We start from the raw sequence: 15,421 nt of genomic DNA on the forward strand, positions 1-15,421 counted from the left end.
TTCCGCTTAGCGATTCTTCAAAGTTACAACAGCATTGAAATTTTTTCCCCACACTTATAACCGTTGTAGCATCCCCAGGGTCATGTGATCAAAATTGAGACGCTTCACAACTAACTCGTACTTATGACAGCTGCAGTGCCTCAGAGTGAGGTGATCAACTTTTGCAAGCTTCTGGCAAGTCAAGTCAAGTCAATGGGGAAGCCAGATTCACTTAGCATCTGCGACAAGAAAGATTGTTGAATGGGGCAAAACTCACGTTAACAACGGTTCCGCTTAGCTACGGAAATTTGGGGCGCCATTGTCGTAAGTCGAGAACCACCGATAGCGGCAAAGTTTGGAACGATCCTCAAGGAGAGATTTAGCTAGAAAGGCATGCAGTTAGTTACCTATGGCTGCTAGACTGGAATGCAGAATTAGATAGCAACTGTTTTGGCTGCAAATTAATCTGTAGACTTGCTTGTTGAGTTAATCGCTTTGTCAGACTGCGAACTGTCTGGAAAGGGGCTTTAAAGAGCACCGCTGATGGCACTGAATCTTATTTTATTTAATTCTATTTTTCTCTCAGCTGTGGCAGACACTCAGCTGACCAGCATAACCCAGGGCCTAACCTGGTTAGCAGATCTAGCATAGGGAGGGTTGATTTTGCTGAGTTTACCTTTTTCAATCCTTCGCATTATAACCTTTGTTAATACTTAATCACCTGAGTCAGCATTTCATTTGAACCCATCATCTCCGTCTATGAACCCGTCTGTAGCATGATTATTAACCCTGTCTTGTCCACGTGTGGGGCAGGTGGTGTCCAACCATCACCCCCAACGGTTTAATCATTTGTGATGCGAGTATTAATGTGTAGGTCTGGTATGACTCCCAATCAGTTGACCTCTTTTGTAAAAAGGCAGCACGGTTAGCCACAGAATAGAAAGAGTCAGTTCAGGTATGAAAAATGGAAGTTTGTGAATCAGGATATAAACATCTTGGTGGTTTCAGAGCATAAAAAAACGAGTTCTGTTAGTTATGCTTCCTGCTAACTAACTTTCAGGGTTAATCGGAAGGAATTTGGTAGCACCTTTTCAGGAGCTCCAGCTTAGGTTTTGGAATAAGCTTTGTTAGCTTAGTTTGTTAGTGTGCTAGTGCTACCAGACCCCTACTTTTTAGCTAACATGGACTAACAAGGTTGTTGTCCTCTTACAATGTCATGGTTAACCTAATTCCGACTAACTTTGAATGACAGTCAATGGGAATGCCACAGCTGCAAAGTGAAGATAGCCCAGATGCCTACAGGGTCAACATTCTTACAATGAGATAATTTTCTATTCATGTAGTTGTCTGGTTGGGCTGTATTCCTTCTTGAAACAATGTACTATCAGACACATTGGGGGAAATAGATCTTGAAGTGGGAGAAATGTTGATATGTTTAGCTTTGTCTCCTTTCTTTTCTCTAGGACCTCAAAGTAACTTACATAGGGATCTGTGGTGTATCTCAACAATAACCAGCATCTCGCGAGAGTCTCAAGGCTGAGAAAGAGGAACCCAGAGAATCACTGAGGGTGATTTGAACCTTGTTTTCCCCAGTCAGAAAGTCCAGGATCTTAACCATCCCACCCCATTCCACTTGTCCTCTAGATTTCTCTTTCATTTTGACATCAACAACATCTTCTTACTACATGGTTTTGAGGAAGATCGCTTTTAATGTATGGCATCTATAGGTTTCAGTGGGAACACTCAAAACTGAGCCAAAAAACCAGGTCATTTCAAGAGTAACAGGGTTTTGGATCACATCTGTGCCAGAAAACTGTGGAGATAAAGCAAGCTTTCTATAGATTTAAACTCGGACCCATTCTTGGTCTCTTAATTCATTCCGTCGGATCTTCCCTGTCACGGATTTTGGTAGCTGCTGGACAAATTCCACCTATTAAAGACAGAAAAGTGCAAAACAAAGGCCATGTAGATCTTGATGAGATTGTCTTTGCAATCTTGATTACTCATCAATAATGAATACGTTGGAATCCATTTTTTTCATTTCAGTGCCTCTCTTAAATCAGCTGGAACATCAACGCTGAAATTTCGATTGCTAAAAGAAGGGGATCCTAATCTTCCAGTAGAGAACGCAATGGCCAACATTTCCTATTGTGAAGACCTGGACAGCCTCATTTCTTTTTGGAAGCAGTCATCAAACCAGGAAAGATTTCAGATGACTAGGTTTTCCAAGAAGGGACACCATTTTGTCATTGGATTTTGAAAAGATCACTAGTAGAGAATTGTTTAAGGAGAGACAACTCTTGATCTTTTATTCATGGTCATTCATAATGCCAATTATAAATGAATGGACATGTATAATGTCAATATGTATTGACATCATGATTGAGGGAACTAGGGTTGTCTTGTCCAACAAAGAAAAGAAGTAGGGGGTGACAGGACACCAGCTTCCAGTACTTGAGGGGATTGATTTATTTTCCAAAGTGCTAAAGATCAGGACAAGAGGTCATGGATAGAAGATCATTAAAGAGAGATTCAATCTAGAACTAAGGAGAACATTCCTGAAAGTGAGAACAATTAATCAGTGGAATAACTTACCTCTGGAAGTTATGAGTGCTCCATCACTGGAGCTTTTCAAGAAGAGATTGGACAATCATTTGTCTGGAATTTTATAGGGTCTCCTGTTCAAGCAGGAGATTGGACTAGAAGACCTCCAGTTTCCTTTCTAACCCTATTTTTCTACTATTCTATTTTCAATTCTGTGTCATTGGGAGCTACAAGGATTCTCAGATTCATATTCATATCTTCAGGTGTCTTTCAACACATTTCCAATATAGGAATAAATATTTACCTTTCTTGGGTATTTGTATGGAGCAGTCATTTTTTTGACATGTTCCTGAAGTTCCATGGTTAATTTCTCCTTGCTGTGTTTTGAGTAGCCCGTAGACAACACCACAAATGCCTTTACCACCTAAAACGCAGAGACGGAACATGCCCAAGTACCTCAAAACAAGGACTTATTGTTTTGAATGTTTCCTGTCTCTCCTGAAACTTTCTCAAATTCTCAGAAACTAAATTCCAGAGTGCACTTTATATAAGGAATAATAACATAACATAACATAACATAACATAACATAACATAACATAACATAACATAACATAACATAACATAACATAACATAACATAACAACATACGAAGACAAGGTCATTGTAGGCTTTGACTTCTATTTAGGCCATCTTTCTTCCCAAGGTGAAAGGTTTTTATTTCAGAGCAATCTTACACAGTGGTGGAATTCAAATATGTGAACAACCGGTTCTCTGCGTGGATGCCACTTCTGGAAGTCCATTCTGGGCTTGCCGAACTGGTGCAAACTGGCTGAATCCCACCACTGTATCTATCTATCTATCTATCTATCTATCTATCTATCTATCTATCTATCTATCTATCTATCTATCTATCATCTATCTATCTATCTATCTATCTATCTATCTATCTATCTATCTATCTATCTATCATCTATCTATCTATCTATCTATCTATCTATCTATCCATCCATCCATCCATCCATCCATCCATCCATCCATCCATCCATCCATCCATCCATCCAGTGGTGGGATTCAAATATGTGAACAACCGGTTCTCTGCGTGGATGCCACTTCCGGAAGTCCATTCTGGGCCTGGGCAACCAAAAATTAGCTACCGGTTCTGCCAAACTGGTGCAAACCGGCTGGTGTAGAGATTATTGCTTGGGTGGGGTCTTCTTACCTCTCCTCTGACTGGATCTGGACTACTGACCACCGCAACTTCTGCTACCGCTGGGTGTTTCAAGAGCACACTTTCTACTTCAAATGGTCCGATACGATACCTGGAAAAAAGGGATCCCAATCAATCAAAACTAGGGAAATTTATACATTTATAAACCAGGAAGCAAATGGTTCTAACATCTACTGTGGATGGGCCATTTTGGGGAACATAAAGCGCGTAGTGGCTCTTCTTAGGCATGTGTTATGACGGAATACCTAGTTGGGTCATGTTAATGTTCGGACATCTTAATGTCCATTAACAGCTGAAGGTTAGTTTTGACCCGGGGTTTAAAGGTAACGATTCACTCCGTTCACTCAAAACGGGGTAAAATGATAGTCAACGATTCACTTAATGACCTAAACGAGTGACTTAGTCCGAAGGGGGGGGGGCTTGATTTTGCCTGTCGGAAGCCAGATGGGAAGGGTTACAAATGGGGATCACATGACCTCAGGACACTGCAACCATCATACATGCATGCCAGTTGCCCAGTGCCCAATTTTTTATCACGTGAACATGGAGATATTGCATTGGTCGTAAGTGTGAAACATGGTCATAAGTCACTTTTTCAGTGCCATTGTAAATTCGAACGGTAACTAAGCAAATGGCTGTAAGTCCAAGAACTATCCCTATTTCCTATCCTGCTGAGAAAGTTGTTGTGCTTTCTTCTCACAAGCTCAGATTATTGGGGCAGAAGACCACGGGTGTGGGCTAATGACCCACAAATCTATCCCAACTTTTCGTCTCAATTCAGATCACCCGTTCAAGTTCTAACCCAGGGTCTGATCTCAGTGGAAACCCCAAAGGAAAGTACAGATGGAAGGAAAATATGGGTAGACCTCACCGGTTGACCTTGGCATCAAAGGGGACCCAGGTTCAGCTCTCTCTCTTTTTTTAAAGAGAGCTTTGATTTGTAAGTGACATTTTGATGTTTGCCTAAGTGCTCAATGTTTGCAAAATTGGAAGGTTCTCTCAACTCTGGAGGGCTATAAACAACCCGCAGGAAGGCAACTGACCCAGATGATTTGATGATATCGTCAGCTCGTCCTATAAACCGAAAGTAGCCATCTTCATCCATCACTCCTCTGTCTCCAGTGCAGAAAAAGTCCCCGTGTTCTGTGGCAGCTGTTTTTTGTGGCGCATTCTGATGAGAACATTTCAGAAGGACACAATCAGCCATATAACTACCACTTCAATGGAAGTCTGTAGGGAGAATTTCATTGGCCACTGTGATGGGTCAGTAAAGATGTATTCTCCCATACAAAGAAAAGGACACAATCTAATTTAGTCTCTAGACCAGGGGTAGTCAACTTTGGCTCTTTTATGACTCGTGGACTTCAACTCCCAGAATTCCTGGCTCAGGAATTCTGGGAATTGAAGTCCACGAGTCATAAAAGAGCCAAGGTTGACTACCCCTGCTCTAGACAAGGGCGTCCAACCGTGGCAACTTTAAGACGTGTGGACTTCAACTCCCAGAATTCCTCAGTCAGCTCTTGTAGACCAGGAGTATCCACCCTTGGCAACTTTAAGACTTGTGGACTTCAACTCCCAGAATTCCTCAGTCAGCTCTTGTAGACCAGGAGTATCCACCCTTGGCAACTTTAAGACCTGTGGACTTCAACTCCCAGAATTCCCCAGCCAGTCCACAGGTGCCAAGATTGGACACCCAGTTTTTAGACATATCTCCCCCCCCCCCAAACGTCCTTCTCTAATTCTTGAGATTTTTGAGACTCATTTTAATTCCTTCTAACACTGTGTAAAAGGATAATTTATTTCGTCAAAGGGCTCGGAATCTCTTAATGACCCTAAATTCCAAGGCTACAAGAGAGTTTACTTACAATGTACTGAGTGAACAAACCAAGGGGTCGTTCGGGTTTTATTCTGATCGCTATTTCACCTTCTTTTCCAGGTGGTAAAATATTTGCTTCTTGGTCTACAATCTAGAAAAGAAATAAACGACTCAACCACTGGCCTTTATCTGGATAGACAAGTAGTCCCTGAGTTACAACCACTAATTTAGTGACGGTTTGAAATTACGACAGCACTGAAAAAAAAGTGACTTATGGATGCTTGGAAACTGGCATGTATTTGCCAGTTTGGGCTCAATCGTGGTCATAGGTCAAGGATTTCCTGTAATCTATTTTGATAACTTGAATGCATTTAATTTGAAAATTAATACGAAGGAGAAGATTGAAAATACCAACCTGGACATCGTAAGGAGAAAGAGCTTTTCCAATGGTGCCAGGCTTAATTTTCATTCCTTCGGGAACTGAACAAATTGATCCCTATATGAAAGAAAATTACTTTATTCAGAAATAAACGCACATATACGTACACCCAAACACACACAGCCTCCTCATTTTTTTCCATGGTTTTAGAAACACATATACGGTAGTTTGGCCCACCCATATTCACAGAGAAATCTATTTCAATAGGCTTACCCACAAAGACATATGTACAGGACTGTAATTTCACCTCCATTATGCTTCTTCTTGACAGTTATTTTGGGTTATCAATAAATTATTATAGATCAGTTAGAACTGGATGCCTCATCAGCTTGTCTATTTTTTTCCTCAGTAGTGTCTATAGTTTAGTGCCCCCAAACGTAAAATATTTGCTCAGTAGGAAACATTTGAAATATTAGAAGCCAACATCTACCAAACTATGTCAATTATAATTTTTTTCTTTATTCTTCTTCTAAAGGTAAAACAATATTCCATCCTCTGGAGCAGTATTTCTCAAACTCAGCAATGTTAAAATCAATGGATTTCAATTCCCAGAATTCCCCAGCCATCCGTGGGGAAATCTGGGAGTTGAAGTCCACACACCTTAAAAGTTGTTGAGGTTGAAGAACAGTGCTCTAGACGTATCTGGGAGTCTTGCAACATTTTAAAATAATTGTGGGAAAGTCACTATGAATTAAATAGAACTTACGGTTTCTGTCTGTCCATATAATTCATAGATGTCCAGTCCTGTCTTGTTCTTCCATTGTTCCATCACTTCAAGGCTTATTGGTTCTCCTCCACTTATACAGTATTGGAGGCTCTTGAACTTGTAACTTAATGAGAGTGTACATAAGATTTTTAAGAAGGTGGACATTAATATCCTGGGGCAGGTTATAAACAAAGCATCAAGAGAATTCTGCTAGAAGTATTATTGAGAGTGAGGAACTGTTAACTGTAGAAGAATAAGCAGAAGAAGGGGGGGTGGAGTTAAAGGTGTTATCAGCTTAGAATCATTGCGTTCTACAAATGATCCAAGGTTAACTTCTAAATTCCATTGATCTTTTTCTGGCACCAATTTAGTGTTGAACTTTAGTTGACTAGATTCTTAAATATAAGCCTTGAACAAATCTTCCATGGTGCAACTAACGGATGGTCCTGATTCTTGGTCACTGAGATTAACAAGGTTAAGGAGGAGACTTCTGTATCAATGGGAGCTTCAATATAGAACCTTCACATCTCCTTACTGGGCTTCTCTTGAGTTCACTTTGGACATTAAACCAAACTCGGTTGGTGTTAAATCATTAAACCAGGGGTAGTCAACCTTGGCTCTTTTATGACTCGTGGACTTCAACTCCCAGAATTCCTGAGCCAACTAAGCTGGCTCAGGAATTCTGGGAATTGACGTCCACGAGTCATAAAAGAGCCAAGGTTGACTACCCCTGCATTAAACCATTACTGTTTATTACATAAATCACAATTGAGTTTCCACCTCATGCTCTACTAGAAGACATGGTTTATAAGCAATTACAGCGGAGTTTGTAAAACACACTGAGCCAAAACCAAGAAAACCAACCTGCAGCTGAACACAAAGTATAACCTAGATCAAGGGTGTCCAACCTTGGCAACTTTAAGTCTTGTGGACTTCAGCTCCAAGAATTCCCTTGGTTGGCTGGGGAATTCTGGGAGTTGAAGTCCACAGGTCTGAAAGTTGCCAAAGTTGGACACCCCTGACCTACGTTTTACCTTTTTTGAGACCCTCAGGAGCAGGCTAGAATGATAAACTTCAAAACGGGTTCTGAAAGGAGGGCACATCCTTAACAAAAAACACATACCTGGTGAAATCTTCCCCAAAAAACATGCGAAAGAAGGTAGGAGGACTCACAAAAGCGGTGATTGGAAATTGGGACAAAGTCTAAAAAGAACACACGTGCATAATAAGAAGCCAAGCAAAGGCTGCGCACGAATTACACACTGAACTAATCCAAGGGTTGGTAAATTCAGCGTTAGGCTAATTGTGTTGAGTTCTAACACAAATGAGCTGATACAGACAAATAATTGGACACAAAGGTGGGGTTCAAGATTCTTCACCTACTCATACTGGAAGATGTATCTGCACACCTTCTAGGCTGGAGAATAATCCTTGTGAGGGTCGCTTGTCTCCTGGGACATGCAGGTTTCGTGGGTTGCTATTATTTAACAATATAAAATGTTGCGATTTTATAAAGGTGAGAAATTTATACTTTTATAAATTTTGCACGGTTGCAATTTTATAATCTTCTAAAATTTTAATTTTGAATTTCGACTCTAATAGTTTCACGCGACTCTTTTATATTTTGATACTGTACTGCGCACCACCCAGAGTCCCTCTTTGAAGGAGATGGGTGGTCCGGAAATGCAAAATGTAAACAAATAAATTTATCGCTAGGTATACGGTATCAAGCAACTCATCAAGAATTGAGTTAGATTAGATCTTGATAAACGGTCTTCAAAATCTTGGTTGTGAGACATTTAGGATTGTTAAGTGAAGTAGGTGGCCATATAGGTTCTGTCAATGAATAAAGAAGCATGAGCGTCAAGAAATGTCAACTTACCTTTAGGATGGTCGTTTTCTCTAACATTGGTAGGTTATGGATGAAGACGCAGGATCCCAAAACCCATGGATCAAAAAATGAACCCAGGGCAGCCACCACCCAGCTTGTATCTGCTGTGCCCCATACAATGTCTGAAGGGGTTGTATACAACCAAGATCTGGTAAAACAAAGAAAACCATATTGTGAGGAGCAATTTGATGGGCCCACAAAGCCAACCACTGAATGGAAATTGATGGAATGGAAGCGACTGATGAAATTGATGGAATGGAATTGACCTCTTATCGTTTGGCATTAAAGCCAACTAAATAGTTGACAGACATTCAATGTGATGAGTTTGACTCAATGATGGACAAGGATATGGCTGGTTGGCATCTTAGCTACTTGCATGTTAAGTTTTTTTTTCATGCGTTATGCTTTTTCTCTAGAAGGACTTCTGAAGAACAATGTTAGCTTAATCATCACAATAACCATGTATACTAGGTTAGGCTGAAGGTTAGTGAGCAGCCCATGTTTGCTCATTAGATTTCATTCCTTTGGGCTTGTGGGTGCTCCATCACAGGAGGTTTTCAAAAATAGACTGCTCAACCATTTGACTGGAATGGTATAGGTCTCCTGCTTGAGCAGGGGGTTGGACTAGAGGACCTCCAAAACCCCTTCCAGCCTACGATTCTATGATATTCTTATATCTAAAATTTTTCCACTTGTTTCTTAAGCAGCCATGTTTAAAATCAGTTAACACACAGCCTCTGAACATAACAGTACTACTTAATTATAAAGACTACACTGATCATATATTTGTCTATTAAAATTAATATGCAATATATCTAACAATGAATTCACTCTTATGAATTTTCACTGAGATTTTGAGGGAGTTTCTTTCAGACCTTTGACTAATGATGGGTCTGAACCCCAGACTTCCTTGCGTGTGTTCAACCATCTTGGGAGCCCCTGTGGTTCCACTGGTGAAATAAACCAACATGGGATCATTCATCCTGGTTTTCGCACAAGTGTGGCTGGCAGGTGCCTCTCTGTATAATAAAGAACATCCCAGCAATTGAAAACGTTAGAAACACAGGCTATTGAAGCAGTCACAGTCAACCCCCGTATGATATTATTATTGCTGATTAGCAGATCACAATATTTATTCCTCTATCCTTCTGTTTATATTCTGGCTTGAAGAAACTTTGTTTTTAAACACATTCACACTTTTAATGAGGTTTTACTGATCCTTATTTAAAATTGCCGTGGAACGAATTTTGAACTCTCTTCAGGAAAAACGGGGGGGGGGTTCCAGTTTTGGATTCTTCCTCCCATTTTCAGTATATTTCTTGTTTGAGAATATTGCTCTTGATATACAACCTGGACTTACGACTGTTTGTTTAGCCATGAGTTTGGACACTTGGCAACTGACTTGTATTTATGACTGTTGAGGTGTCCCAGGGTCACGTGATCACCTTTTGCGACTTTCCGACAAGCAGAATCAAAGGGGGAAACCAGATCTGCTTAATGACCCCTCTATCCACTTGGTCTTAATTCAAGGACTATCTGCCCTCCAGTGTAAATCTAGACCAGGGGTAGGCAACCTTGGCTCTTTTATGACTCGTGGACTTCAACTCCTAGAATTCCTGAGCCAGCATGGCTCAGCTTGGAAACCTCTCCCTTTCCCCTCAGCGTGGCTGGCTCAGGAATTCTGGGAGTTGAAGTCCACCAGTCATGAAGGGGCCATAGTTCCCCCATGCTGGCTCAGGAATTCTGGGAGTTGAAGTCCACGAGTCATGAAGGGGCTATAGTTTCCCCATGCTAGCTCAGGAATTCTGGGAGTTGAAGTCCACGAGTCATGAAAGAGCCAAGGTTGCCTACCCCTGGTCTAGACTGACCTCAAAATCAGCATCTTGAATCAAACTCGGGGGGAGGGAAAATAATTTAGTCAGTCAGGTTAAAACCAAATTGTTTGTTTCAGGTTCCACCATGGGAAGATCACCCTGGGAGAAACGATTATAGCTCATAAATTCACGCTGGTGCATCCTGAGAAATGAACTATCCGAGAAGCTCACCTGAGCAGTTCATCAAAGTTCAGCCAACCTTCTCGCCTGCCTTCAGAAGACACCAGCAGCTTGGTTTTCAGGGAGGGGCACTGTGGGGCAACGGAATCCACTACAGATCCTAAGGCCTCCGTAGTGATGAGGCATTTGGCCCCCGAAGCTTGGAGTCGGTACTCAATGTCCTTAGCAGTTAGTTGCGATGTTGCGGGGATGGCCACAATTCCTGCAAGGTTGATAATAGGTCAGTAATAGTCCTTGATTGATGGTCACAATCCGAGGCCCAAAACCTCTGTTGCTAAGCAAGGCAGTTGTTAAATGAGTTGCGCCCCGTTTTATGACATTTTTCCCCAGGGTGATTGAGTGAATCATGCGGGCATTAAGCGAATCCTCCGTTGACTTTGCTTGTCAGAAGACAGCTTGGGAAGGTTGCAAATGGTGATCCAAGGTCCTTGGGACACCGCAATTATCACAAACACATGCCGGTTGCTCAGCCCCTGAGTTTTGATCCCCTGACCAGGGGATGCTGCAATAGTCCTAAGTATGAAAACCAGTCCTAAGTTACTATTTTCAGGGGGTTTGTAACTCTGAACAGTCGCTAAACAGATGGCTGTAAGTCGAGGACTGCATTTATTGTTTGGTTCTCTTTTCCTAGTCAGGAAAGCGCCTCTGTTTGTTTTAGAAGTTCTACATTTTTTTGTTTGGTAAGTTCTCTTGAAGGGAGGAAACCTGGCCAGATCAAGATCTGATCAAGATCTGAAAGCTGCTTTCAAGAGTTAGCTTGGTCACAGTTCTCTACTTTTTCTATCCTAGTCTGTTGATTGTAATGGATTGGATTGTGATAGATGGATAGCAGACTCCACCTTCCCCTTTCCTCTCTGCTCTCTACTATCTACAGTATCTTTTTTATTATATTGATATATGCTCTCTCCTTCCTTCCTTCCTTCCTTCCTTCCTTCCTTCCTTCCTTCCTTCCTTCCTTCCTTCCTTCCTTTCTTCTCTTCCCCATCTCCTTCCCTCCCTCCCTCTCTCCTTTCCTTCCTTCCTGCCTCCCTCCCTCCCTCTTTGAATTAGTTTATCAATTTTTACGCTTTCTCTAAAACCTATCCTTTTTCATTGTTTATTTTATTCTTCTGTTTTTATTACTTCTGTTTTGTTTACATGCTTCTCATTTCTTCCTTCTTATTGTTGCAAGCCACCTAGGACAGCCCCAAAGGCAAGACAGGCGGAAAATAAATGAAACAAATAAAATAAATAAAAAATAATGTCATTTTTTTTAAATTGACCTGTTCTGATGCAAGCCATGGTCACCAACCACCATTCCGGAATCCGGGAGAGAATGAGGAGGATTTTGTCGCCTTGGCATAGTCCACATTGGTCAGTGAGGATATTGGCCACTTTCCTGGAGTACATCCCCAGTTCTTCAAAGCTCCACCTGACCTCGCCTCCTTTTCCGTTGATCCACCACAGGGCTGGGTTGGAAGACCTTTTTCCAGCCTACAAAATGAATCCCCGCAAAGGAAGAGGAGGTCAACTTATTCTTCCAAAGTACCAGAAGGCAAGACAAGAAGCAACGGGTGGAAAGTAATCAAAGAGAGAAATAGGGAGAAATTTCCTGACAGTGAGAATAATCAACCAGGGGAACGACCTGCCTCCAGAAGTTGTGGGTGCTCCAACACTGGAGATTTTTAAGAAGAGATGGGACAGCCATTTGTGTGAAATGGTGTAGGGTCTCCTGCTTGAGCAGGGGGTTGGATTACAAGACCTCCAAGGTCCCGTCCAACTCTGTTAATGTTTTATTTTTAAAACAGAGAGAGAAATAGTTCTTGTCTTAAAACTTCATTAAATGTTTCTCTGTGAGCACAGTTTGATGGACAAAAACTTGTTTTGCAGTTGACTTTGGTCTGCTACTTTATAATAATAATAATAGTAAAGTTGGAAGGGANCCCAATTCCAGCAGCCGTTCCTTATATGCTTTAGCCTCCAGTCCCCTAATCATCTTTGTTGCTCTTCTCTGTACTCTTTCTAAAGTCTCAACATCTTTTTTACATCGCAGTGACCAAAACTGGATGCAGTATTCCAAGTGTGGCCTTACCAAGACATTGTAAAGTGGTATTAACACTTCACGTGATCTTGATTCTATCCCTCTGTTAATGCAGCCTAGCACTGTGTTGGCCTTTTTGGCAGCTGCAGCACACTGCTGGCTCATATTTAGGTGATTGTCTTTGGTTCATTCAATGTCCCCTATCCCTTTTCCAAATGGGAATGTGATTCCTGGGGGCTGCTACAGGCAGTCCTTGACTTACGATCACAAATGGGAGCAAATTTCCCATTGCTAAGCAAAACGGTTGTTAAGTAAGTCATGCCCAGTTTTTATGACCATTATGACCTATGATTGTTAAGCAAATCAGGCAGTTAAGTCAATCATGTGGTCATTAAAACGAATCCCGCTTCCCTCATTGTCAGAAGCCAACTGGGAAGATCATAAGTAGTGATCCCATCGACTGATTGATTGACTGAGTGATCAAATTTGCTTGCCGCCCATCTTGTATCCAACTACTCTGAATCACATGAACGGGAGGCTGCAATTATAGTAAAATACATGTAAAATGACTTAACAGTCCTCGCATTTAAGAAGGATCACAGCATCCCCATGTTCCTGGGATCAAAATTCCAGTGCTTGGTTGCCAAGCGCCCAAATTTTGACCACATGAACATGGGGATGCCGGGATGGTCGCTATTGCGAGGACCGGTTGCAAGTCATTTTATTCAGTGCTGTGGTAACTTCAAACAGTCGCCAAATGAAAGTTGAGGACCACTTGCAGTTGATCCCAGCTAACTGGAAAAATCACACAGGTAGGGTAGCAAGGTCACCCTAGATTAATAGGATAGAGTGACGTGTCTGTGTCAAAAAGTCCATTCTGAGCGATGGCAAGACTTTAGAAATAAAGAAAGACCTTACTCAAATAGAAAAAAAAAATTACCTTTTCTACTTGGGTCCAGTTATCCAGCACGTCACTTGCAAAGTTGAAATACTCTGGTAATTGGCCCTGTCCCTGGCTTACAGCTTCGTACTGTGCAGATATAGGATTGCTGATGAATCTGGAATATCTCGGAAATAATCTAGGGATCGTTTTCCATATCGCGTAGAAAGAAAGTGAAGTCTTCATGGCTGGGGAAAAAAAATTCAAGTGGTGTTAGCAAACATTAGCCCCTGCAGACTGTTAATCTACAAGATGAGAGAGATTAAAAAGGACAAAATAAGGAAAGAAAGAAAGAAAGAAAGAAAGAAAGAAAGAAAGAAAGAAAGAAAGAAAGAAAGAAAGAAAGAAAGAATAAAATCAGCAGGGAAATCAAAGTTCTTTCCAAGTATTTCTTGTTGCAGTTTTTTAATAACCACCCTTTCAGCTAAATGTGTGCACCATTGTAAGAGTTGAAGGAACCACAGCATGAAGGGACGTGTCTGGTAGACGTGTAAAAGAGGCAAAAATAAAACCAGACACAAATACATATGTTCATTCAGAAGATTTGGGAGATTTAAAGTACAACTGAATCCAGAATCTTGTCTTTTGGGACGAACAGGCAGGCAATTAAGAAAAGTTATGGAACTGTGTTTTTGTAGGTGACAACTGCAAGCAAGATTATTTTAGGCTAAAAAATGGGAAGAGTCGAGCTATCCACAATGGAAGAATGGTTGGTGAAGACGATGGAACTTGCAAGGGATGACTAAATGAATAGCATCTACTTTTATGGCTGGCTAGAAACCTCTTATAGACTATGGCATGAAATAGGGAAAAAATGCACCTATGACTTGTGGTTTTGATGATTAGGAAAAATAATGATAATAAAGAAAGTGACCTCATTGAGTAAAAGATAATTTTGCAATCGTATTATATTTGCTGCAAAGAAAATTGGAACTTTTCTTCCTTTCTTCTCTCATCCATTTATTTCTCTCTCTCTCTCCCTCCTTCTTTTCTTCCTTGCTTCCTTCTTTCCTTATTCTCCCTCCCTCTTTGAGTTAATTTATTACTTTTTAATGTTTTCTGTAAAACCTTTAATAAGATCTATATAAAAAAGGGAAGAGTTGAAGGATCAACTTAAGGACAGACCTTCCTGGAGAAAATCTAGCTGTGTCGTCTCTTAAGAGTCAACAGGAATTGGATAACATAATTTCAGCTAAGGTTGTCAATGCCCTCTTGAAGATTTGGGAGCAGTTTTGGAAAAGACTGACCTGCAAGTTGTGCTAGAGGAGAAACTGGTTGGAGAACCCAAAACTTGTGAAAGAAGACCTTCTTTGTAATGTCGGTTGTCTTTCCAAGTTCTCTGATGGTTTACAAATGGAACTCAGCTTTCCTTGGAGAAACTGGACAATGTACCCCTTAAATATAATTCCATAGTTGCGGGACACAGTGCAATTCAAAACAGCTCACTGCGTCTCTCCTTTAATAACTGACATGCTTGTAAAATATTATCCCAAAATTGACTTTGAATTCCTCCTTTGAAAGGAGGAAACTATGAACTCTGGCCTAAAAATAACCATGGCAAACAACACACGGAGTTCAGTTATCTTGATTTTTTTTCCTTAGTCCATCTCCTACTTCAAGGATCAGATGTCTTGGGAATTTGAGTTTGTCCCATTAGTCCTGGACAACCATCTTTCTCTGAAGCTTGATTTCTCCTACTCAACAATGTAATTAAGTCTTTTGGGATCTTGGATCGCAGTCCTTCCTCAAATCTTTCTCTTACTTCGTGCCCCTCCGGTGCTTTTCCCAATGGCTACTGACAGA

The 15,421-nt window shown here is 41.0% G+C and overlaps 1 protein-coding gene across 1 annotated transcript; it reads right to left on the reverse strand.

Annotated features, from left to right (window-relative positions):
- Positions 1-1,822: 1,822 nt before the first annotated feature.
- On the reverse strand, positions 1,823-13,804 carry LOC107296908 (acyl-coenzyme A synthetase ACSM4, mitochondrial-like). The gene is made up of 13 exons (XM_029286215.1): positions 13,619-13,804; positions 11,921-12,131; positions 10,650-10,860; positions 9,480-9,623; positions 8,596-8,752; positions 7,837-7,916; positions 6,714-6,837; positions 5,984-6,064; positions 5,618-5,719; positions 4,796-4,923; positions 3,744-3,843; positions 2,828-2,947; positions 1,823-1,909 (listed from the first exon to the last, which is right to left on the reverse strand). The coding sequence occupies exons 1-13, from the start codon at positions 13,802-13,804 to the stop codon at positions 1,823-1,825; spliced, it is 1,731 nt and encodes a 576-aa protein (XP_029142048.1).
- Between the last annotated feature and the right edge of the window lie 1,617 nt (positions 13,805-15,421).

Source organism: Protobothrops mucrosquamatus, unplaced genomic scaffold (assembly GCF_001527695.2).
Source record: "Protobothrops mucrosquamatus isolate PMUCROS unplaced genomic scaffold, P.Mucros_1.0 scaffold_209, whole genome shotgun sequence".
Classification (NCBI taxonomy): domain Eukaryota; kingdom Metazoa; phylum Chordata; class Lepidosauria; order Squamata; family Viperidae; genus Protobothrops; species Protobothrops mucrosquamatus.